Consider the following 24,566-nt stretch of genomic DNA (forward strand, 5'->3'; position numbering starts at 1 on the left):
ACATAGTGCTTTTGTTCCAGTTCTACAAGTGTATGCAGGTATAAATAAATTTACAATGTGCTTGTTAAATCTGGATTTTAAATTGCTTCCTGATTATTGTAAATAACTAGTCTCCTATCTTTGGGTTAAGACACACAGTTCTCTGAAGTATAGGAAAACACGGATCTGCAGTTGAAAGTTACCCTGCAAATAAAGCCATCCCTGACAGCTTATGTTTCTCTACCACTGGAGACCAACCGCCTGCCATATGTTTCTATTTTATGGATTGTGGAAGAGCTTTGATGGGAAGAATGAGTTAAACACATTGTTTCTCATATAATTACCAGCAATGTTACCTCTTGACCTTTCTTCTGAGATATTTAGGATATCTGAGGCTGCTGATAATAGTTTAATATTACTCTCTTCTCATCGATTAAATATACTTCATACATCACTGAACAATGAGTAACTTTCAGATTGGCTGTCCACTGAACTGCCTGTAAAGATGATAAAGTAAAAAATTAATCTTCAAAGTAAAGTCAAGCCTGAAATTGAAATCTTTGACGCATACATCTCATAATTAGCTCATTCTGCTCAATGTAAGATGTGAGGGTAATGCCCTTAAAGAGAGTGTGACTTTTCTCTCACACCCGAAGCTAACACATCATTTCGTTCTCTTTCTACATTGACACTTTTTTAAATCTTATTTTGTACTTTTAATTGTAATTATAATTATACACAGAAAGCATCTTTTACCTTAGTGTTTAAGGTGCTTAGCTCAGTCAAGGAATTCAGCAGTATTTTGAGAGATTAGCAAATTTGAACAGCTATCCTGGCAGAGAGGATGTGAACTGCCCATTGTCTGAATGCTCTGCTCGTAGAACAACGTGTCAAGCCATCAAGTGTGCAGAGAGTGGCACGCCACTTTGTTCACCCCAAATTACTTTTGCCCAAATAATTAAAATAACCTGACATTCCCTTGACAAAATTATCCTCCCAAGGAGTGCCCAGTCTTCCTTTGCTGACTGAGACAGTTTTGTTCAGGATCATCTATAGCAAGTCCCAGAGCTGCGTGGAAATACTGGCTGACAAAAGGTTTAGATAGAAAGGCACAGCTTACATGAGAACATGGTTAGGTGGCCCCATCTCCAGGATGGACATATTAGAGTCTGTGTAATAGCAACTTATTGGGCTCTCTTTAATAGACCGAAGCTCAGTATCTTCCAGAAGAAAAGATTTGACTGACAGGTGAAATGTTTTGCTCACATTCACATGAGATATATTTATTTTTATAAAGTTGAGCTATTGTGAGTATGGATGTATGGATGTTTGTATGCATGTGTATCATGCTAGAATAGAAATCTATTTTAGCACCATCCTGCTCTGGCTACCTGCTATCCTTCAGCTGTGTAACAACCCACTGAAGATGGTTTTGAGGGTTTGCTGATGCTGTTGGCTCCACCATTGACAAAGACTGAGGAAGACAGCCCTGCCTCTCGGTGTTGTGATCACCTGCTGTGCTGTTGCTTACCTGCTGTCACATCAAGGATTAAAGCATTAGAGAGCCACTTTAATACAACCGTTAAAGGCCTACAGGGGGTGCCACCGCAGCACTCATGAGTGATTAACCGTATTTGATCCATTTTTCATTTCCTAAAATACAGAACAGGTCTCTGACTTGAAGATTCAGAGGAAGATCTTTAAGCATTCCAATATCTCTATCAATATCCTTTTTCTGATCATCATCATTTAAAATTTGTTGAAAATAATAAAATCATTAAGTAAATAAAACACTACAGAGAAAAAATGAATGTCATCTTTAAGTTTCATTTAATTACATTTTGGAGTTTTCAGCACCATGAAAAAAGGTTCAAAATATTGTAAGTAGATTTTCTTTTACAAATCCTTCACAGAATACATGCTTCTTTAGCATGCCATATCATTCAGTATACAGTATTAAAATTTATATTTAATTATAACATGAAGTTTAATATTTAATTATATTAAAATTTGAAATTGTATCTTTTAAAGGAAGGCAGATTATTGGCAGCAAATCATTATCAGTTAAGGTCTCACCACTTTCCCACATGTTAAGACACGTTGTCACTAATCAACCATGTCACATAACATGTGCATGCCTTGCATTATTGGTTGCAGAAACGTTAGTGCTGAAAGAAAGGAAAAAAGCCACACTGCAAACTATTCTGAAGCAGAAAGAAACCAGACTGAACTTCACCACCTTTTGGAGAGGTAAATGTTTACTATTTGAAATGCAAGTGTGTTTTCCATGAGAAACCTTGAGTGGTCACACTTAACAGAGAACACACAAAACATTTCTATACATAAATTGTCAATATAATGATTGTAGACATTTTAATCATGTATAATACATTATATATACTACATATAACATATATAGTATATATTGAGATAGGAAGACAAAGCTAATTTATAAAATCTCCCTCAAAAATGCAAGATTGGAAAATTCCAGAAACCAGAATAACAGAAGCCCGGCATTTGAAACTAGATAATCTGAGCCTGGAAGACATATTCATCAAAGGCGTTAGAGGCCAGTTGTTTTCTGCTCTATACTTTGATGCTGGCTAGCATGGAAACTAGAAAGAGGAAGGAGTGCACAGAAAACTGCTTGTCTCAGCCCTCTGCTGCTTGCCCAGAAGGGCCAAATTCAGCTCCAAAACTAGGGCTTCAAAACAGAACAAAGGGTAAAGACAGATTAATTAGCTATTCACCCACCCCTTCCGCTGCGACCCAACTGTCCTAGCACTGGATGTTCCCACAGGTGAGAATTACCTCTAAAAAAATTACAAGTGAGGGACAAATGTTGCTCTCCCACAGGCTTTGCCATAACCACGCTGATATGCAAGGATATCCATGCAGGAAATGAGAAGGCATTGCATTAGCTGTTGTGGTCTCAGCCAAACAGAAGCAGGGCAATCCCACCCACCACTGCAAGTGAGGGATCTCACTCAGTGTACACCGCTTCATCAAATAGAGCATGAGACGATGTACTTTCTCCTGGCTTATTTCCTTTCAAGACCACTGCAAGGACATCACTGGTCTCGATATCTGCTTAATTGCTATATGCTGATGTAGGAAATAAGAGTTAGAAAGTTCCGTGCTCAGTCTTGCTGAGGAGCACAAAGTCATTTCTGGTTCACTACAGTGGTACAGGTATCATCAGCAGTGTGTGTCAAGACCTTCATCCCAACAATATTCTTTAGGAAATGCATGACCCGGCATAACTGTTAGCTCTATTTCTCCCTCCCTAGGGTTTAGGCATAGCTAAAGGCAAGGAAACCTATGCTCCCATCCCTTCAGTGACTCTCCATGAACTAGAACTCAGGTATGCTATTCTAGAATCCAGAATGCCTTCAACCTGCTCCTGTCTTCTTTATAGGCTCATCAGATTCCCCAACCCATTCATACACCCTGGCCCAGCCTGAACTCTTCTATTTTATTTTTAATTTAATTTTTTATTTCTTGAGAATTTCATTTCTACCTTCCTCTTCCCCCCAACTCCTCCTCCTCATCATCTGTCAAGTTCAACCTTTCCTCTTCTTATTGTTATTGTTTTGCACACAAACACACACACACACACACACACACACACACACACACACACACACACACCTGAGTCCCTTTAGTGTTTTTCATATGTGCATGTGTTTAACAATGACAACATGGTATTGGATAATCTGTCTGGGGGCTCATCCATCGAGAAAACTGATTCTGCCTCTCTCAGCAGATAGTGATTGGCTTATAACTCTTCATCTGGGGTGGGACCTCCTGGAATTTCTCCCACCCATGTTGGCATGTTCATTGATAAAGTCATTATGCAGGTATTGTTTAAGCAACTATATTATTGCTATACCATGAGTGCTGCATCGTGGTCAGATCTAGAACACACCATCTTAGCAGGCATCCAAGTTCCCTGACTCTTATAGTCTTTCTGCCCCCCATATTCCATGGCATTTGCTTAGGTTGTGCCTCACATCTCCCAAATGGGGCTAGACACCCCACTGTCACTGACTCTCTGAATTTTTCCTGGTGGTGGATCTTTGTAGTAGCCTCTGTCTACTTCAAAAAGAAGCTTCTCTGATGGCAGGTGGGCACTGTGCTTATCTTTGGGTATGAGGTCTAGTATTTAGAGTACAGTTAGAAATTATGTTGGTGTAGAAAAATGGCAGTAGTGGGCTCTCCTCAAGGGTCCATGACCTCTCCAGCCATAGCAGGTTGGCTAGGTTTACAATACTAAGCACGAATTCCCTCCTATTGAATGGGCTGTTAGTTATCCCCCCCACCATAACAGTCCCACTGAAGGCATCTTACTGGCCAAGCATTTGTTGTAGCCAAGGCTTTATAGTTGGATGGGGTTATTAATGCCTTGCAAGTATCTTCTGATATTATGAGAGCTAGCCACAAAGAGGATGCTTCCATGTCAGTTGCGGCTTGATTCCTCCAAGTTCCGTGTCTGAAGTGTGAGGTGTCTTCTGTAACAGGGTCTTACTTTTGATTTCTGAGGAAACCTAGGGCTAGGGCAACAGTCTATGTTGTTTTTAGCATCTCTTGGAAAACCCTGGCCAACAACTCGAAAAGGGGTTTTCAATGCCTGGAATAGGGATTTTTGTTAGATAGTCTGTGACTCTTGGGGAAACTATCACCCCACGTTGTATAACTACACCTGAACTATATACATGCATATGTGGGTAAATGTATGTATATTTGTGTTTTTAAGTAAGCCTATAAAACAATATGCTCCCCTTACGGGCTTCTTATACATCATTAGTGTTGATCCTTCTTCCTCTTTCCTTCTGTACTCACCTTTCCCCTCCACAGCCACAGTCTTGTCTGCCCCCCTTTCTTCTTTCTCCCTCTGTAACACCCACACCCTGCTCTTAAAGAATGATTCATGTGTTCAAGTCCAAGCCAATGTCACTTCCTTAGATAAAGCCCCTGCAGGAAGGGATCCACTGTTTTCCTTTGCTCTTGAAAGACACTGACCATCGTCGACAACAGTACCCGCTGCACCATGCTGAGAGTCAGTGGATGGCCTGTCTTCACTCTTGGCTGGGTAGGCGACTCCTCCAGCAGTCAGGAGTGTATGGCATTCATCTCAGTGCCCACAAAATACTGTGTGAAGCCTGGGGGTGGTCAATGATAACATTTAACAAGGCAAACATCCTGGCTGCAATCACTTCTGGGGGGAGGAGGATGAGGAACTGCTTGATGCAGGTGTGGCTTTTTGGTGACTTTGGAGAGCACATGGAGCTTCAACTGAAAACGCCAAGAAGCATATTTGAGATAGAAGGACAAACATGAGTTAAAGCCAAAAAAATGGCCAGATATATGTAAGACACAGACTGAGAAAGTCTGAATTTAAGTCCACAAACCAGAGTCAGGAACTGAGAGTCAAAAGGACACGCTGGCTCTTGAGTCGCCATTAATGGCCAGGCTTTGTTTTCTTACGTTACTCCTGGAAGCCGCTTGTATGCAAAATTAATTTCTACGTCTCTTGTTGCAGGTGCACTGAAATTTTAGATTTACCTTTTGCTGCCCGGAGACTTTTCGATGAAAAAGGGAAGGAAATTTTTTCCCTGAATGACCTGCAGAGAGATGAACTGGTAACCAGGGGAGGGTGGGGTTGGAACTGTGAGTAGGTGAGCACACGCTGAGAAAGAGCACCCTTCCGTGCAAGGCTGCCATGCTCACCAAGCTTACTCTTTCTCAGAAGGCCCCCCAAGGCGTCAATCATCAAAAACCAATGCTAACCGATAGCATTGCTTTCTTCCTAGGCAGCGGGTCAGGCTTGTGTGACTCAAGATGATAAATAAATATGTGTTTATCACGCCTTTTTAAAAAGGATGCCTTTTCCTCCACTACAGAGCCTACGGCAGGCCAGTTATTCACCACTTCTGATTTCTACATCTGTTGCTGAAGGAGAGAGACCCTTAACTCTTTTTGAAGTCTATCTATAGTTATTTAATGATTTTCTTATTAATGACTAATTTCTTTGCTTTCTCAGATTAAAAGAAGTACACATTTTCATACCCTCTAATTGGAGTCTAGAGAAAGCTGAGAAATGGAAGGCCTTGCATGGCCTAGTCTTGCCCACCCCCTCCTCTCTGGAATTAGAGATATCTGCGTAGGTGGAAACATTCCTTGCCCTGGCTGATGCCTGAAGCTCTTTGAATAAAATCTCCAAGCTGAGCATGGTGGCTCATGCCGGTAACCCCACTACTCCTAGAGGCTGAAACAGGAGGATTGTTGTGAGTTCAAGGTCACTATTGGCTTCATAGTAAGTTCTGGACCCATCCGATTTGTGTAGGAAAACACCATCTCAAGGAAAACAACACCCATGCACACATATGTGACCAATACAAAATAAAACAACTTGGTTAGTGCTCTGAAGCTGAGAACCCCTTGAGCATTTGAAAGCGACATTCAGTGAACAGTGTGAGAGGCAGCAGGTGAAGAGGCCTTGCTTTGTTTCGGCAGGTTTTATGTGGAATGCTAACTTTATCGCTTCTAAGAGTTTTGTTTGTTTCTTATGTTTCTGTTTGTACATGATGCTGGGGTTATTCAGTTGTTTCTGTTTTCTTTCTCGCAGATGGAATTTTGAGCAGAATAAGTCAATAACAAATGATAGATGTAGCCTGAAGATGAGTATAGAGGAGGCACCAGGCCAAAGGGGAGATGGGAGTGAGGAGGGTGGGATGATGGTGTCAGAAGTGCATCTCTCGTCACCAGGGTTTAACTCACTGCGCTGTGAGGGGGAAAATTGTAATGGGGCCAATTGCTAGATGTAGTGTCTGTCAGAGAATGGGAAGTCTGATGTTCAAGAAGGGGACAACCTAAGAGGATCCTTCCTGTATCCTCATGTAAAGAGCTAAGTGATGAGTGTATGATGATGGCAAGAGGTAGCACTGGGGTTCTCCTCCGCCTGGGTCTCAGCATGTTCTTGTTCTTCCTGTCTTTAAGGGAATATGTGCCAGGTGTGGTGACATAGTCCCACGCTCCCAGCAGTCAGGGGACTGGGGCTGGATGATCTTGAAGCTCAAGGCTAGCCTGGGCTATACAGAGGGACTCTGTCAATGGGGACGGTTGGAAGGTTGGGAGGAAGGAGAGAAGAGAATGTATTCAAGGGCATTTAAGAAACAGATCCATGGAATGAGGGACAGTGCTACCTCTACTATTATTATCCAGAAATTACACATCGATATCTAGTGCACACTTTAACATTGTTCAATAAGCTAAAGCTACCTTAAAAGAGAAATGTTAATTCTATATCATTTTAATTGAACAACTCTTTACAGTTTTTAATTAAAGTAGAATTCTATCACTTTCTCCCAACCACTCTCAAGTTGGTGGCCTTCTTTCTTTGATTATTTTTATTTTATACAAATATATATGTATGTACATATGTATGTATTATGTATGTATGTATATGCATAAACAAGACCAGAGCAATGGCAATATCAGCAGACATGTTAACATGGAAGGGAACAATTTCATAGAGTCCCATCCCTAGGCAAAGAACCACAGGTAACTCATGACTACTGAGAGAAGGAGAATTAGCTTCTCCTAGGGATGAGCTCTTATTAGTTGTCAGATTCAGAGTGGCCAGCCTTAAAACCATATACACACAGACATCAAAAACATATCTAGTAGTGTGTATGTATGTGTGTTTTAAAAGATCTTGGTTTTTAATTATGTGTACACTTGTGTATGTTTATACACATACATGCAGTGCCTCCAGAGGCCAAAAGTGGGTGTTGTATCTCCTGAAGCTAATTTACAGGTGGTAGTGAGCCACACAACATGGATGATAGGAACCTACTCCAGTCTTTGCAAGAGTGGTACATGTCTTAAACTGCTCGCCATATCCCCACATTAGTATTTTGGTGTTTATATAATACTACAAGTCCATTTCTGCAAGGGATCTTAATCTTTTTTTCATGAAAGAGCAGGTAGTGGAGATCTTAGGCTTTGGTGACTATGTGGTCTCTACAGAAACACCAGCCATTGGCTACATGTAAACAAATCAGCAAGTCTCGTTCCCAGGAAATCTGTATTTACAAAATGTACCAGCAGCTCCCATCTGGGCCATGGTCACATTTGGCCAGCTTCTGATTATCTCTTCATTTCAATCCTTCCCCCTTACCTTCCTTTCCATTAAAAAAATTATTTGAATTTTGTTATTTGTAAATGACTATAGACTTATAGGAGTTGCAAAAAAAGATGTGGAATGGTTTTGTTTGTTTGTTTTGCTTTGTTTTTTCCGTGGTCCATGTTGTACTACATGAGAGGCTGGCATCACTGGCCAGCCATGGTAGAGTCTAACAGCATGCATGCAGTTAAGGCTGTACCGCCTGCCGGGCACTCTGCAGAACCAGTGCCTTTGCCGGCGGCTTGTTCCTTTTCATTACTGGGTGGTACTCCATGACACCGCAGTTTGGCTGTTCACCCTCCGTATGGTCCTGACTTCTGGGACTGCTTCTACTCTGAGCTGTTTCGATCCCTTCCACACCATTTCCCAGACGCATCTCTTTGATAGGTATATGTTTCATGTGGAGAAGCCTGGATTAATCCTGACCTCTCCATCGCTCAACAAAGGAAGCAAATCCTCCTCAGGAGCCTTGAGTTTGACGTTTCCAAGATTAAAACCTTTTGCAGCTTGTGCAAGGAGGAAGGTAAGCTTTGGCGGTACCTTACTTTGATACCCCAACACATCCAATGACATGGCTTTATATTTAAATCATTTTTATTCAAACAGTCCATTCTGAGCTCTGCATCTTGCTGTTTGGCTCTTTAGCCTCATTCATTAAAGTGTATTTAACGTGGTTGCATATTTTATTACCTACTATACTTCGGAAGAGCCAATGGTTAAAAAAAAAAAACAACTCAACACGATTCCTTTTATGTTTTACAGATATGTAATTTGTGAGCCCCATGCATTCCCATCAAGGAAAGAGGATTAGATGTCCAATCATGTTTTAATGTTGTACCATCTGTTTATGTCATCAATCTCTTAGGCAGGGCTTTAGAACTTTCTAGTCTGCAGAGCCCTCCCTTGCCTGAGAGGAAAGAACTTGGGACATAGATCGTCTTGTTCTTGGGCTCCCAGGCTGAAGTCTATGTTTGCGGTCACTTGTGCTTGTTCGTTTGGCCCGGACAGGACTGGGAGTGGGCCATGGCTTCCTACCTGGTTCAGCCTCCTTCCTGCTGTCTTACTCTTTGGAACCAAGCAGTGGTAGCTGGCTTACTTCTGGCTAGAGAGCTACCTTATCCTTGTTTGTCAACCACTTTAGGAACTTTCCAGAAAGCTTCTTGGCAACTGATAGGTCAGCTGCATGTCCAGAAAGTCAAGTCCATATGCATGTAGCCTTGCGGTGCGGGGAGGGGTCATGTCACAGAGGCCTGATGCTTCCCTAGTGTTTCCACAATGACACCAGTAAGGGAAAATACAACTCCTTGCACTGGTTTCTGGTATTCTCCACCTTCTACCTCTGTCCCTGCAGGCCAATACTGAAAGGTAAACTCTTTATACACTAAGTAGGAGAGAAAGGCTTGTGGGAAACACACACACCAGTGCTGCATTTCTTGGCTTATATAGTTGTCATCTTGGGACAGTATGCTGTTGTTAGCATCTAGGGAGTCAACTCAGTCGGTAAAATCGCTCGTCACTGGGCCTGATTGCCAGCACGCTTGTGAAAAGTCAAGTGTGGTTACAAGAACCTGCCATCCCAGCACTGGGGACAGAGACAGACTCACTCACTAGTGGGCCTAATCAGCCAGGCTCAGTTCCCCGTAGGGAGCCCTGGCTCAACAAACAAGATGGACAGCGGCAGAGGAACAGCATAACAGAATATGGTTGACTTCTGCCACCCCTACCCCTACTCCTGTCTTTGGACTTTTGAGTTTCTCTTGTAATATCTCTCTCTCTCCCTTGTGGACTTCCCCTTTCCCTTACCAAGGTAAGGAAAAACCATTATCCCCCACAGTTTTATACACTTTTCACAGTACTGGATTTCATGCTTGAGTCTGAATCTCAGAGAACCATCTAAAGACGTATATGGAAATGCTATAGCTTGTTAGAATAATTGGAATAGAAAATCATTAAATTAACCTCGGAAATACCTACTATTAGTACTTTTGTCTAAGTAAATCTCAAGAGGAAAGAATTAGCAAGCATCCAATTAAAGTCCAACTTCTTAGTTTAAAGAACGCCCAAAGGCTGAAGGCTTTGCCCTTCATTGAGTATGTAATTTTGAATTCCTGGTGCTCTTCAGTCGTGACTAATATGTCTTTGCAATTGGTTCATTTCTTCTCAGCTCTCGTTTTAGAAGTCCAAATTGACCTTGTGTCTGGGGGCAAGCTCGTTGTGCATAAACCTGTAGTCATTGTGGAAGAAGAGAAGCAAGAGAAAGGACCAGAGGGAACTCAGATGCAAAATGATGCTTTAATACCAGGAAATGCTCCCAGAGACGCTCTGTAAGTAAGTCATCACTGTGGCTGGAAAAGGGGGCCAGTGCTGTGTGACTGCAGCTCTTCCACCTGGAGGCAGTGTGGAGCCCATGCAGGGAACTCAGAGACGTTTCTGAAGCTCCATCACTTGTCATACCGTATTCACTTAGTTTCTGACAGACCAATAGAACCAGGGCTTTAACCATCACTTTCCGCTCCTTTCAGCGATGCAGCTACAACATTATCTTAGCATGGTACTTTCCTTTCCCCTTCCTTCCTTCCTTCCTTCCTTCCTTCCTTCCTTCCTTCCCCTCTTTCTTTCTCACCATGTTTTGTCCCAGTAAACACTGAATCATTTTGAGCCACTGAAATTGCTTTCTGGAAGATCGTCATAACGCCATCCTTTCAGGCTCTCTAAGGTCCATCTGTGGACAGTTATCTTACCTTCAGTGCTTCCGTGAGAGCCTAGGCTGACAAGCTGAGTAATAACCTGCCCTCTTATGGCCCTCAGCCCTGCCTGACAATGGCCCTTCTTTTACCTCATGGTCACTTCCATTTGACACATCTCTTGGTGTTGTCTAGCGTACCGGCTTCTAATAGGTGACAAACTATTACCTAAAGATACCCAATGCTCGCTGCAGATACTTCTTTCTTTCTGCCTCAGGTTCTCTTTCTTGTCACACACCTATCTGTGGTGACTTCACTAAATTTAGACAGTGCTGTACTTGGAGATGTTCATGTCGGGTTTCTTCGCCCAACCTGGGGCCTCGGTGTGGCAAAGGACCCCACCCACATGCTCTGCATAGGCAGAATAAGGGTATGATGAGTTTACTCCAGACTTGAGCCCTGCGATTGCCAAACTCACTTATCCTTGTTACAAATTTATTTTTTTGCTTTTATTAATTTTGAACGTGTGTGTGTGTGCATGCGTGCGCACGCAATGCATGCACCACACTGCAGGTGCAGAAGTCAGAAGATAAGGACTTACTTCTCTTCTCCCACTGTGGCCTATGTGTATCAAACTCAAGCTGCCAGTCCCGGTGACAGGTCCCTGTACCTGCTGAGCCACTGCTGGCCCACCTTGCTACCAACTTGTAGGAAGCTGGTTTTAGGAAGCACTTTTCTTAATCTGACAAGTGATTCATTCACCTAATCCAGGTCTCCAAACAATACAGGCACTGGCAAGCAGTTTTTTTGCTTTCAGAGAGTTTCTTCTCCCATGTGGTGTCTCCTATAAAAGCTAGGGAATTGGACACAAACTTTCCTAACAAGCTTTCCATTCTTCTGAAGAGTGTTTCCTCCAGCCCCTAAATTACCAGGCTGCACTCAGACAAAACAGAGTGAGGAAAAAGGAGTAACCTTCTAGAGCAAAGATCTGCTTTGTGGATCAGTCACAACAAGGCCTGGAGTCCTTAAGGTGCGGGAACTCATAGCTCCCAGCACACAGGGTTGCTGGTTCTTACCCAAACACCCCAGGCAGGTTTTGTGACCCAGGCTCTCAAAGATTCCCTGAGTCCAGGTGCCACTGGCTCACAAGGAAGCTCATTCTGCTTTGATGATATACTGACTGGTTTTGTGTCAACTTGACACAAGCCAGCATCATTAAAGAGGAAGGAGCTTCAGCTGAGGAAATGCCTCAATGAGATCCAGCTGTATGGTGTTTTCTCATTTAGGAATCATTGGGGGAGGGCCCAGCCCATGCTGGGTGGTGCCACCTCTGGGCTACTGGTTCTGGGTTCTATAAGAAAGCAGGCTGCACAAACCATGTGGAGCAAGCCAGTAAGCAGCACCCTCCATGGCCTCTGCATCAGCTCCTGCCTCCAGGTTCCTGCCCTGTTTGAGTTCCTGTCCTGACTTCCTTCAGTGGCGAACAAGAATGCTGAAGTATAAGCAAAATAAACCCTTTCTTCCCCAACATGCTTTTTGGTCATGGTGTGGCTTCACAGCAAGAGAACCCCGACTAAGACAGATGACCAGCTCTCAGAAGTCTCTGCCCCTTGAACTCATGCTTCCCTGTGATGAACTCCACTTTTAGCTGGCAGGCCTTCAGTCCTCGCTTATCAGTGTACCTGGCTGTCTCTCTTTGAACATAACTTTCACTAGTTCTTTGAGGTATATCCAATGACAATCTATTTAATTGTGTTTTTAGTTATCTCTTTTGAGTTGGCATGAAAAGTCATGGGTTTTCATAATCCATCCCACCATGAGTTACCCCCACTGCCCTCCTCCACCTTCCCTTCTGCTCTGCTGTAGTCACCTTCTTCCCAAATGCCCCCTTTGGGCTTCCATGTTGCATATCCTTCATTGTCCTCTCTCATGTTCCTTCTTCCCTGACCGGTAAGACATCTTTGATGACAAAACTCCACATTAGGACGTCTTTGTGTGATTTCTCTGGAATCCGTCGGTCTGCATCTTTGGAGGATTTAGCTTGTAAGAACTGAGGTGATTTAAGAAAGGTGATTCAACTTGGGCACCTGGGAGCCCCTCTAGGGTCAGGTCTCTTGCCAACCCTAAAGTGGCTCCCTTAACTAAGATTTGTGGTTCCGTGCTCCCCTGTCCAACCTTCCTTTATCCCAATCCTCCTGTTTCCCCAAGCCCCCCCCTTCCCTTCTAACTTTTCTCTCCCCATCTCCCCTTACCCCCATCCCAACCCACCCCCAAGATCCCAATTTTCTCCCCGGCAATTTTGTCTACTTCCCTTAGCCAAGAGGATAACTATATGTTTTTCCTTGGGTTCACCTTCTTACTTAGCTTCTTTAGATTCACCTATTGTAGACTCTGTGACCCTTATTTATGGCTAGAAACCAATTATGAGTGAGTACATCCCATGTTCATCTTTTTGGGTCTGGGATACCTCACTCAGGATAGTGTTTTCTATTTCCATCCATTTGCATGCAAAATTCGAGAAGTCATTGTTTTTTACCGCAGCGAAAAAAAAAAAAAAAGAAAGAAAAGTGATTCAAGCAAGTTTTGGGAACATAAATCTAAAAGGGACCTTCTCTTCTGTTTTTGAGATTATTATTTGATTCCAACATTGCTTCCTCCCCTTCCCTCCATCCACACCCTCCCATTTACCCTTCCTTACTCTCTTTCAAACTCATGACCTCTCTTTTTATTCTCACATGCATATATGTACATACATATATGTTCCTAAATATAACCTGCTCAGTCCATATGTTACTTGTATGTATGTTTTCAGGGCTGAAAGGCAGGCTTTTTTAATTGCTGGGTTCTGTGGAGAGATATGAGCCAAAGCCTGTAAGGAAGAGCAGTGTGGGAAAGAGCCTGGGCACTGGGTCTACATCCCTGCTGATGGGAAGCAAGTACAGAGCACAGAACGTGGGGACGGCCTTCTCATTCCTCACAATATTGCAGAGACTGTCCCTTCCTAATTCCTGAGCTCTGTCCGGAACCACCTCCCTGACTACTCACTCTGATATGTCAGCATCTTCCTGTTCCTCAAATGAATCAATGCATTCTTGATGTTTTCAATTGTATTTACTTATTTGCTTTTGACTAGAATGTTCTTCCTCAATAGCAAGATTCTTCTGGGCCCTCAGTTTTGAGCTGGCCTCAGAGAGGAGTCTGGCTTCACTTCTAAAGCACTGCAGATGGCAGCAAAGCAACCCCTCGCTGCAGTGTCCTGTTTTCTTCTACAGGGAAGCTAGCTGTGGCTACTCATTTTCTTGTCTGTTATCTTTCCTTTTCCCAACACAATGGGAGCATAGTGAACAAAGACCTTACCTGTCTTGTTCATTACTGTACTCAGCACAAAGAGTTCTATACCTGGCACATACCAGAAGTTAGATAAATATTGGTGAAAGGAATACATAACTAGTGGAATATGCATCTTATGAATAAGAGATTTGGTTGATTAATTTTTTAAACAAGATAGATTTTTAAAATGCTTTTCTAGAATTGACTTGACTGCATTGTCTTGCCAGGACTAGCAAAGGCTGGTGAATTCCGAGTAGGCTATAGGACACTGTGTGGTGAGGGCGGAGGAGCTGTGTTTTCTGTTTCAAACACAAGATGGCACTGGCGTCTTTTCAACAACTGGGGATATGCTGACCAGGGAAGCTGCCTGGGCTCAGAAAGAGGCCTTGGTTGTGCTCCAACCTCATACCCATATGCAACACTGGCCCTGGCATTGAAACGTGCGAAGCCAGATGTATGAACACCAGAGTTGCCCTGGAAGACTTCAGTCATTTGATAATGCTGGTGCTTGCACCAAACTATCACCACTACCTTGTTGATCGCAGCCTATCCCAGAGAAAGAACTTTATTTACCCAGCTGCATATTAGGACTGAAATATTCATGCTGCTATGCCTGTGTGTTTATACCTCCCTCAGAAGAACAGTCTTCATAATGCAGTGTCCTGATCTTACTCAAAGCAGATGTGTTCTAAGAACAACCTGGAGTTCAGAATCCGTGGATCTGAACAGTGGCTGCTACTCCTGCCCCCTTTGTCTTGAGTTTTCAAAATCACTATTCTATTCTAAAGTTTTCATGTGTTTTTCTCAATTAGAAAACATGCATGCAGCTGTGATTTGAGTCACTTTTGGTTACTCTATTGAGAGGAAGATTCTATAATATCATCTTCAGAATAAATATCTGCAATCTGGTTATCTGAGCTATACTGCTTTGTACAAAATCAGGAGCCACTTAAGCACCAGTGTGAGGAGTGTCATTTCGTGTCCACTATGAGTTGCTCAAACTACTGTTTAATAGCTTTAATAGAACTTTGAAATATAATACATGGGCCCACATTCTAAACTAAAATAACAAAGATAAATGCTGTGGACTATGACATTGAGGGATCTGATTTGTAGGCATCTACCAATAGAGGTGCATTAGTGGATTTCCCAATCTAGGCACCCCTGTGAAAACATGATCTAGAGAAGTGCCAGTATCCTGCAGGCAGTGGTCAGGCTACAGCTGGAGACTCTGTGAACATGCATCAGCACTCTTAGACTTGACTTTGCCCCTGCATCTTGACAGAGATTCACATGAGAGAGCCCATCTCCGCATGGAAGCCTGTCGCAGGATGCCCAAGTATGCCTGGCAGGACCCTTCGTTCAACCTTGCTGATGGCGACAGCCTTCCAAAGAAAACGGACAAAGAGCTCCTGGAAAATGTGCAACCCCAAAAGAAACACAGGTAAAGTTTGCATGGGATTCTTGTTGGAAGGTTCTGTCTGGTCTTAGCTCTCCTCCTGCGGCTACAAGCACATTCCTTAACATCTTTACTTTGGCTGCTGTGTGTGCCCGTGTGCACATTCTTCTCTTGTGATGCTAATCACAGCATCTGTGACATGTCGGATGGACATGTTCTTTACCCCTCAGCTCCTCCTGTGCAGGCTGACATGATGTTTGGGTGTCTGATGGACTCTTTCTACTAAACGGTAGTTCCAGCCACCTTTGACTCCTGAGAACTTAGAATCGGAACACTTGTATTCATTGGACGAGCATGTGGATAACTTACTAAAGCCTTAACTAGGATGTTCTTAATACCTTAAGAAGCTAGGAAAATACAATTTTTCCTTTTAAACATTTTTGTTCTGGGTGTCATCCAATGAAATGTTAGGAATATAACATGCATTGTATTTTTCCACGATCTTTAGATATTTGTTTGGTGTTATAGTGGCTACTAGCACATGTGAGTTAAACAGTTTCCACAGATTTAGCCATTACCATTAGAGCACACACACAGTGGAGGCTTAATAGAGCTTTTGGATTAATATGTCAGTGTATTTCGATGTTGATGATATGTCACACATATGCTTAATGTTTTGTGGTCCTTAAGTAAGAGATTTCTTTAAATTAACTTCCTGGCATTTCCTCATTCTGTTATGATAGTTCTTCGCTGAAATTTTGGAGCCCAGAACCCAGCAGCAAGAAGAAAAAATATTTCAGTTTGCACAGAACACAATTACTCCCTGTTTTCATTCTGCACGCCTCTTCCCTGCCTCCTCATTTTGTTTGAATTTCACCTTTTCTTCCTTAGCTATACTGCTTTCCATTTGAACTTGCTTTCTCTTAGCTGGCAAATTTTTCAAATGATCTCTTAAATAAACATTTATTTCTTTTAAAAAATGAATTCAGGATTCTACTTTAAATTTTTTAAATTAACCTCTCTCTCTCTCTCTCTCTCTCTCTCTCTCTCTCTCGTGTGTGTGTGTGTGTGTGTGTGTGTGTGTGTGTGTGTGTGCCATATCTGAGTATAAGCTGGTGGAGGCCAAAAGAGGATGTTGGATTCCTGGAGCTGTGTTGTGAGAAGCTGTGGGCTGCGTTCCTGCTGCCTGGCTCCTGGCCACCAGCTAGTTTATGCCCCGAAATAATTACACGAAAACTGTATTCTTTTAAACACTGCCTGGCCCATTAGTTATAACCTCTTATTGGCTAGCTCTTACATATTGATCTAATCCATTTCTAATAATGTGTGTAGCACACGAGGTGGCTTACCAGGGAAGATCTTAACCTGCAGCTGTGTCAGGTGGGAGAATCATGGCGACCGACTGACTCGGCTTCTTTCTCCCAGCATTCTGTCTGTTTACTCCACCCACCTAAGGGCTGAACTATCAAATGGGCCAAGGCAGTTTCTTTATTAATTGAAAGTAACTCCTCCATCAGAGCTGGGGTTAGAGGTGTCTGTGAGCTAAGTGTTGGATGTAGGTGCTGCAGACCGAGCTCAGACCCGTTAAAGGAGCAGCCAGCACACATCACTGCTGACAAATCTCTCCAGCCACAGGGTTCTACCTTCCACCCCAGCTTAGAAGCACATTGCTGATGGCCTCACTGCTGTCCTTTGGTTCTATTCATCACTGCAAGTTAACACACAGCCCACAGGCAGCTCTGACCAGCAGAACTTAGCATCTCCAGTGCATACACTTCCGGGGCCATTTTTGGGTCACTAACAGGCTTTTTTTTTAACCTTAGCCATTTCCCAAAGCACAGTAAATTGCAGAAGCTGCAACATCAGGAATTTGAATACAGAAATAGGCGAATCATTAGCTTTGCTGCTCCTCAGTTGGTCCTGGGTGTACAGGGCTGCAAACCCCGGTCAGGCACAAGGGTCGTTTTGGTGGAGAAGAAATCTGACGATGGGAACCAACGCTGGACACATAAGGAAGAAAGCAGGTAAACCCCCTGAATTTTGAGGTTTATACACCAAACTGGATGAACAATGGCTCAGTGGTTACAAACACTGGCTATTTTTCCAGAGGACCTGGGTTCAATTCCCAGCCCCTACATGGTGGTATACTGCCATCCGTAACTCCACTCTGGCCTCCACAGACCCTGAGTGCACGTGGTGCCTTTGCAAATACTCAATACACATAATATCCATCTAACTGCGAATGAGACCCTAAGTGATCTGCCATGCTCTCCACATAGCAAGCAGGAATAGAGTTGAGGAACTGGGTTTTCTATTTTACTGGGTGAAAATTCTTTATTCTTGTCAAAGAAGAGACAGAGACATAAACAAAAAATTTAGGTAAGCTACACACAACTTAACAACTGCTAGATTAGATAAGACATCATTTATTTCTGAGTTTCATCTAGCCATTGCCTCAAGACTAGATACTCATCATTTCTCGTTGTGACAGGAAGAAATCAGATATGAATTCTAAAGTATTCCTAATTTTTAAGTATTTTGGGACCTTTGTTTATTCAATCCCTCTCCCTGTTTCCCTTCACAGTTTTCATTCATAAAAAGAACAAGTGATTTCTAGTCATACAGAGAGCATTTATTCCTGCTTTATCAAATGTATTAGCCTAATTCAGTGTCTGACCATGTCTCTATATTCAAAATGATCAAACATTTTCTTGAGAAGATCAGAAAAAATCAGACAATTTGGCTACTTGATTATAGTAAGAAAATATTATTGATCTTGTTGCATATCATAATTGGTCAATGCCTGTGTTGAGATAAAAAGAGGGCCTTGGCCAATTAAGTTTATATTCTATTTAGAGATAAAAATATGAGATGTTAAATGAGCTTTATTTTAGGCATTCTAGCAAGGGTTTAGAGAAACGGCTTAGCAGTTAAGAGTACTTGCTATTCTTGCCAAGGACCAAAGCTCAGTTCCCAGCACCCACAGAAGAGTGGGCCCCAAACTATCTTTATTTCAAACTCTGGGAGAGCCAACATCCTCTTCTGACCTCTGTAGACACTTGAACGCACATGTGCATGCATATAGCAGACATGTATTTATTGTGTAAACACAGAACCAATGATAAATAAGTCATAAATTCTAGTAAATATAAAAGTATCAAAAGCTGAGATATAGATGGAACAAGATAAAATGTTGACAGTGTTTCAGTTCATGTTTTATTACACATTTCTCTTTGTTTTGTGTATGTTTGAACATTAATTTAACCAGAAAACATAACTTCCTGCTTTTTTAGACTAAAATTCTACTATGACATATCGTGGAGCTCTAGTGAACTCCTCAGCCTTTTTTATAATGTACAGGATATATTTTTATATTATGCAAAATATTTCTTAATGGGAAGGAGCTGTGACTTTCATTGTATTTATGGAGCAGACTGCCCATGGTTTGGGTTCTGTGCCTTGAGGGAGACAGAATAACCGTTGGGAGGCAGCATCAGCAATCCTGGCATGGCAGGAAAGGAGTTAGCTCTACTCCACCATTTCCAGGGTGAGTACAACAGACAGCAGGGAATGGTCATTGGTTGTGTGTTAAAGGAGCTGGAGAGTGATCTGATGGACAGAGATGTTGGTCTGTTTCTTCACCCCATCCATCAAGGCTATGCTGCCTGTGATGAGGAGCTAGGAGAATAGGCTTTTATTCCCGCAAGCGACTAGTTATATGAACCACAATTCACTCATTCAGCTGACACTATATGTTCATCAGAGGGAAAATCTACCACGATGTTACAGCCCTCAACATTTACGAACTCAAATGTGAGGCACCCAGTTTAATAAAAGAAATGCTATTCCATCCAAAATTCCCACCGACCGTGACACAGTGATGGTGAGTGACTTCAGTTCCGCGCTCTCACCAGCAGACGGGCCACCCAGACAAAAACTGAATAAAGAAATCCTGGAGTTCAAGATTATCATAAATCAAATGGGCCAACAGACGTCTACAGAGCATTCCACCAAACACTAAAGGAAACAGTTTCTTCTCAGCAACCCATGAACCTCCTTTTAAACTGACCACATATTAGAATACATAGCAACTCTAAGCAAAGTTAGGAAAACTGAACTACCATCCTGCATCCTGACCACCACAGATGAAGGCTATGGGTCATTGAAGACATTGTTTTAGGGGTGGAACTTCAGAAAAAAACTAAAAAGATCAAGATTCTTGTTCCTCTGGAGCTAGACCCCTAGAGTACAAAGATATATGCACTACATTTAGTGGTTCTATCTGCCTTGTTTTTCTGGATCATGGTAAAGTTCCTGTGATTGTTTTTCTAAAAATTAAAAATAGACTTTTTTATATGATATATTCTTAATATGGTTTTCCCTCCCCCAACTCCTTCTAGATCTTGCCCAACACCCAAGCTACCCACCTCCACACCTTTCTGTCTCTCTCCCTTTAGAAAACAAACTAGAATAGAATAAAACAAACAAACTACCAAGAGAAGATGGACTGAAGTAAAAACATATGAAACAAATATAGACATAGACATATACACATTCACATGCACAGAAATCCCATTTTAAAATCCAGAATTTTCTTAGATCTGGATGCAGGCATGACTGAGTGCAGGTGAACATGGTGGGGGTGACCATGTGACTCTGACTTGGGCAAGCTTGGAAGTGCTTCCGTGGCCATTGTGAGAGAGATACCTATGGCTCTGAGTCCTGGTTAGCTAGGTCATTTGTTCTTCTGGGTGCTGGAGAGAAAGGAGCCGAGAAGGCGGTTAAAAACAGGAAGAGAAATTTGCCTAAAACTGTTAGCTGATGGGCTATGAGCAGTTCTGAAAACTCTAGCCATGGGTAACACTAAAGTCTGTTTTAGTCTTCTGGAACTCTACAACTTGACCATCTTGAGACTATCCTGTGTCAAACCATGGGGAAATGAGGGGTAGTTGGTGGGGATAGTTGGCTGCTATAATGCTTTTGTTTTTCCCTGTTTTGACAGTACCATTAATTGGTACTTACCAATAGCAGAGAAGTATTTCCTTTCTGTAAGAAGCATGTGCTTATGAAACTTCCACATGAAGCCCCTATATACAAAAGAGCAAGGTGGAAACAATGTGCCCCAATGATCTCAAGATGAATGTAATTTCAAGCATTAAGTCATAAGCGAATCTATTCTGGGTAATGTGGACCCTAAGGTAGTGACATCTCAGGGGGTCGCTGCAGGAAATCAGCAATCATCTGATCATTTGAATATTATTGAGTGCCAATATACATGTAAGAAATACACATGTATGAAAACAGCTGAGCCCACAGAGGTGAGGTCTTGCAGGACCAAACCCTGACATATGCTGAAGAGGCATTTCAAAAAATAAAATATCCATTTTGGAAATTCAGTGGTACCCCATTAACTAACTATGGAGGAGAAAATAGATTGTAAGATTAGATGACCATCTTTTACCCATATGATGGGCTTTAAGTTTTCTATTTTCCAGAACTTTGTGATTCTTTACAATAAGGGTGTGTTGTTTTTATTCTCAGAAAATTGAATAAGCTATCTGAACATTTTTTAAGTCTTAAAAAAATATATTCTATATTATATATGTAATATATATATATATATATATTCCCCATTTTCTCTCTGTCCTTTTATTCTCACCATTACATTTTATATTCAAGATAGGTTACTTATATTTTCAATGACAGAAATGCCACCACCATTGACAACTCCACTTTCGGAGGATACAGGACCCTCTGCTGACCTCCATCTGCACCAGGCATGCAAATGGCATATGGAAAAACATGCAGGCAAAACACACGTGAAAACAAATGAATAAATCTTAAAAAAAAAAACTCAACATAGGGGCTAGAGAGAGAACTAAGCAGTTAAGAACATTCCCACTCTTCCGGAGGACTGAAGCTTGGGTCCTAGCACAGACATCGGATGGCTTACAGCCCTAGCTCTGTGGTGATTAGCTCCCTCTTTTAGCCTCTGATGTGGGAGTGTCATATATAAATCTTTTGATTTCATTGGTTAAGTAATAAACAAACTGCTTAGGCTCATAGCTTAGAACATATGTGGGTGGAGTAAACAGAATAGACTGCTGGAAGGAAGAGGAAGTGAGCTCAGAGACATCATGCTCCCCTCTCCCGGATAGATTGACAGCTCTGCTCTCTGGAGAGAGATGCCATCTTCTCCTCTCCTGGGCAGACACACGTGATGAAGCTCCGACCCAGGATGGACGTAGGCTAGAATCTTCCGGGTAAGGCACCTCGGTGCTACACATTATTAGAAATGGGCTAGTCCAGGTGCGAGAGTTAGCTGAGAAGAGGCTAGATATGATGGGCCAAGTAGTGTTTAAGAGAATACAGTTTCCGTGTAATTATTTCTGGTAAAGCTAGCTGTGCAGGCGGCCGGGGTGCTGGGGACGCAGCCCCGCCGCTCCTATTTCAACAAGCCTCCAGAGGCTTGCACACACACATGAACATATACAAGTATACTCACCAATAAAATCTTTAAAATGCTCAACATATATCTTGGGTTTTAGAAAATCTCCTTTGGAAACATGAGAATTTAATAGAAAAATACATATTAAGATTTATTTTATCCATTATGTGTCTCTCTGTGTGTAGGAATGAGCATATAAGTGCAGGTGCCTGTGGAGGTCAGAGAAGGTACCCAAGCTCCCATGACTGGAGTTACAGGCGGTCGTGGGTCAGTGTGGCGCCTGGGAACTGAACTTGAGTCCTCTGGAAGAGAAGTATGTGCTCTCGACAGCTGCACCATCAATCCAGCCCCAGGAAAATACTTTAAAAAGCCAAGCAAATGCACAATTACAACTAACGGTTTCCCTTATGGTATTTACTTTTATATGCATTAACTCACTCAACTCCCGCAGGGTGCACACTATTCCAGTGCACAGATGGATAAATTGAAACATGGAGTTAGTTAATGCCATACAGTACTAAGAGATGGTCCCAGGATTCCATCACATGCAGCAAAACTATAAACTCCATTTCATCATCTTCAGTGCTTCTCAGTAATAGCAAGAGTGGGCGATAAAGATGAATCCGGGCAGGTAGAATCTAGAGAGAGAAACCGTACCATAATTTAAATAGGGTACATAGATTATGAGGAATTATTAAACATGATAAATACTAACTATTGTTTATACATTCTACATAAATTATTATATGGATAATATCTATATTGGACTATCATAACTTATTTGTTCTGATAAGATGGTGAGACCTAAAGAAAACTGGGTTTCTACATAGCAGAAATTTATAGAAATTCCAATTATATTAACCACAGTCTGTTACATAGTGGGACCAATTCTGTCTTCTTAAGGACCTTTCACCTCGTGAGTAACCCTGACCTTGTACTGGCAGTGTCTATGACCAAGGCTCAGAATGAAGCCCAGGGCTATCCCGTTATCATTCAGGTAAGATACGCACAGGCCAACAAGAAGCTATACCCTTTCAGGAAGCTGCAGTGAGACGCCATGCCCCCTTGTTACAGAGCAAAGGGATAGCTGTCCTAGAATGTTGTTTTGAATGTTACTGTTAAAATACTTTTTGTAATACCCTGTCTAGACTTCAAATTGAGTATGTTGAGATACCTCAGTTGGGTTCATTCTGGTCAATGGTGAATATAGGCTTGCTGGTAGTCAAAAGTGGGAACAGTTATTACAGTCACACACTGGCAAGCAGGAGAAACTGTCCCTACAGATTTCCAGAAGCTTACAACCTCAGGGAGTGATGGCTCTTTGGTGCACCTAAATGTATTGATGGGGAGCACAGGCAAGGTCCCATGGCGTAGATATTGGAGGAAGAGACCTTGTCCTTCTTTTGGGAGGTCATGAGCCCACAGTCGTAATTCTGCTACTGCACTTGCAGTACCTCTAACGCAGGCTTCATTTGAGTTTGGGACAGAGACCCTGAAGCTCTTTCCTGTCACCCCTCCTTAGAACCAAACACCCACAAATGGACGTGTGATGCTCCCTGATAGGCCAAGGAACAGCTTAGGAGCGTCCCAGCTCTGCATCTGCCTTCTGGAAGCTGCACCCTGGTTTCCACCAAACAGCATAATCATTTCCACATAACATTTGCTTTATTCTGTGTTTTTTAATGAGGAAACTTGTTTTGCAGTTTGGAATCCCAAATCAGGACACAGCAATCTGGATAGATTCTGAAGTTCGCTTAATTAAGTTTTCTGTCCTTGTGGTAAATAGGAACTAGACATTTGTGCTGAAGACGCAGCACACATGGCCTTTCATGTTTCCTATGGGGGCCTCCTCAACACGGGCCACAGCTAGGTGAAGCCTCACGCGGCTGCACATTCCATTCCCTACTCATTTTCATAACAGTTGGAGATATGAATGTCACCCCCAATGTGTCTTAGTTTATAAAGAATAAACTTAATCATAAGGTAATTCAGACTAACTTCCAAGGTATCTTCCCATTACCAGCACTTCCATTTTATGTATTAAATAATAAGTTTTTGAGAAAACATTCATGTATCTATAAGTGGAAACGAGTCCCTTCAGGTTAATACCGGTAGATCCTTTCCTGTTGCTTGAGAATTTAGCCTTTGGTTCTCCAGATCGTGGAGGGACCTCTGTTGTCTGACCCACTAAATTAGTGCTAAGAGCTTCAATGCTGCTTATATCTTACCAGGCACAGTAGTTATTATAAATTATAAAGTTCCTTGAGGCATGATATGCTTTCCTGTTGCTAACCTGCCGGCTTATGTCTATTTAATTACACTTGAGATAACTCATAGAATGCTATAATCAAATAACAAAATTACTTTCCAGAATAATGCAAGCAATAGAATTAAAACACATATCCTGTTTCTATTACATAGTTTAGCTACATTTTTAAAGCTGGGTTTTGAAAATCTCACTTCCTTTAATATCAATCAAACGCATATTGAGATGTCAACAAATTGTGTTTTCATTTAGTGAGTTGGTGTTTAGGGAGA

At 42.1% G+C, this 24,566-nt stretch overlaps 1 protein-coding gene across 1 annotated transcript in view; it reads left to right on the forward strand.

The window, feature by feature from the left end:
* Positions 1–24,566, forward strand: part of Dcdc1 (doublecortin domain containing 1) — a 58,527-nt gene that overhangs the window by 394 nt on the left and 33,567 nt on the right. The window contains exons 2-8 of the mRNA XM_041679150.1: positions 2,137–2,229; positions 5,522–5,621; positions 8,555–8,690; positions 10,332–10,491; positions 15,467–15,625; positions 17,404–17,604; positions 22,932–23,025. Of these exons, the coding sequence (XP_041535084.1) occupies positions 2,137–2,229; positions 5,522–5,621; positions 8,555–8,690; positions 10,332–10,491; positions 15,467–15,625; positions 17,404–17,604; positions 22,932–23,025 (943 nt within the window). The remainder of the gene's footprint in view (positions 1–2,136; positions 2,230–5,521; positions 5,622–8,554; positions 8,691–10,331; positions 10,492–15,466; positions 15,626–17,403; positions 17,605–22,931; positions 23,026–24,566) is intronic.

Source organism: Microtus oregoni, unplaced genomic scaffold (assembly GCF_018167655.1).
Source record: "Microtus oregoni isolate MIOR12 unplaced genomic scaffold, Mior012 000031F_ref0000149, whole genome shotgun sequence".
Classification (NCBI taxonomy): domain Eukaryota; kingdom Metazoa; phylum Chordata; class Mammalia; order Rodentia; family Cricetidae; genus Microtus; species Microtus oregoni.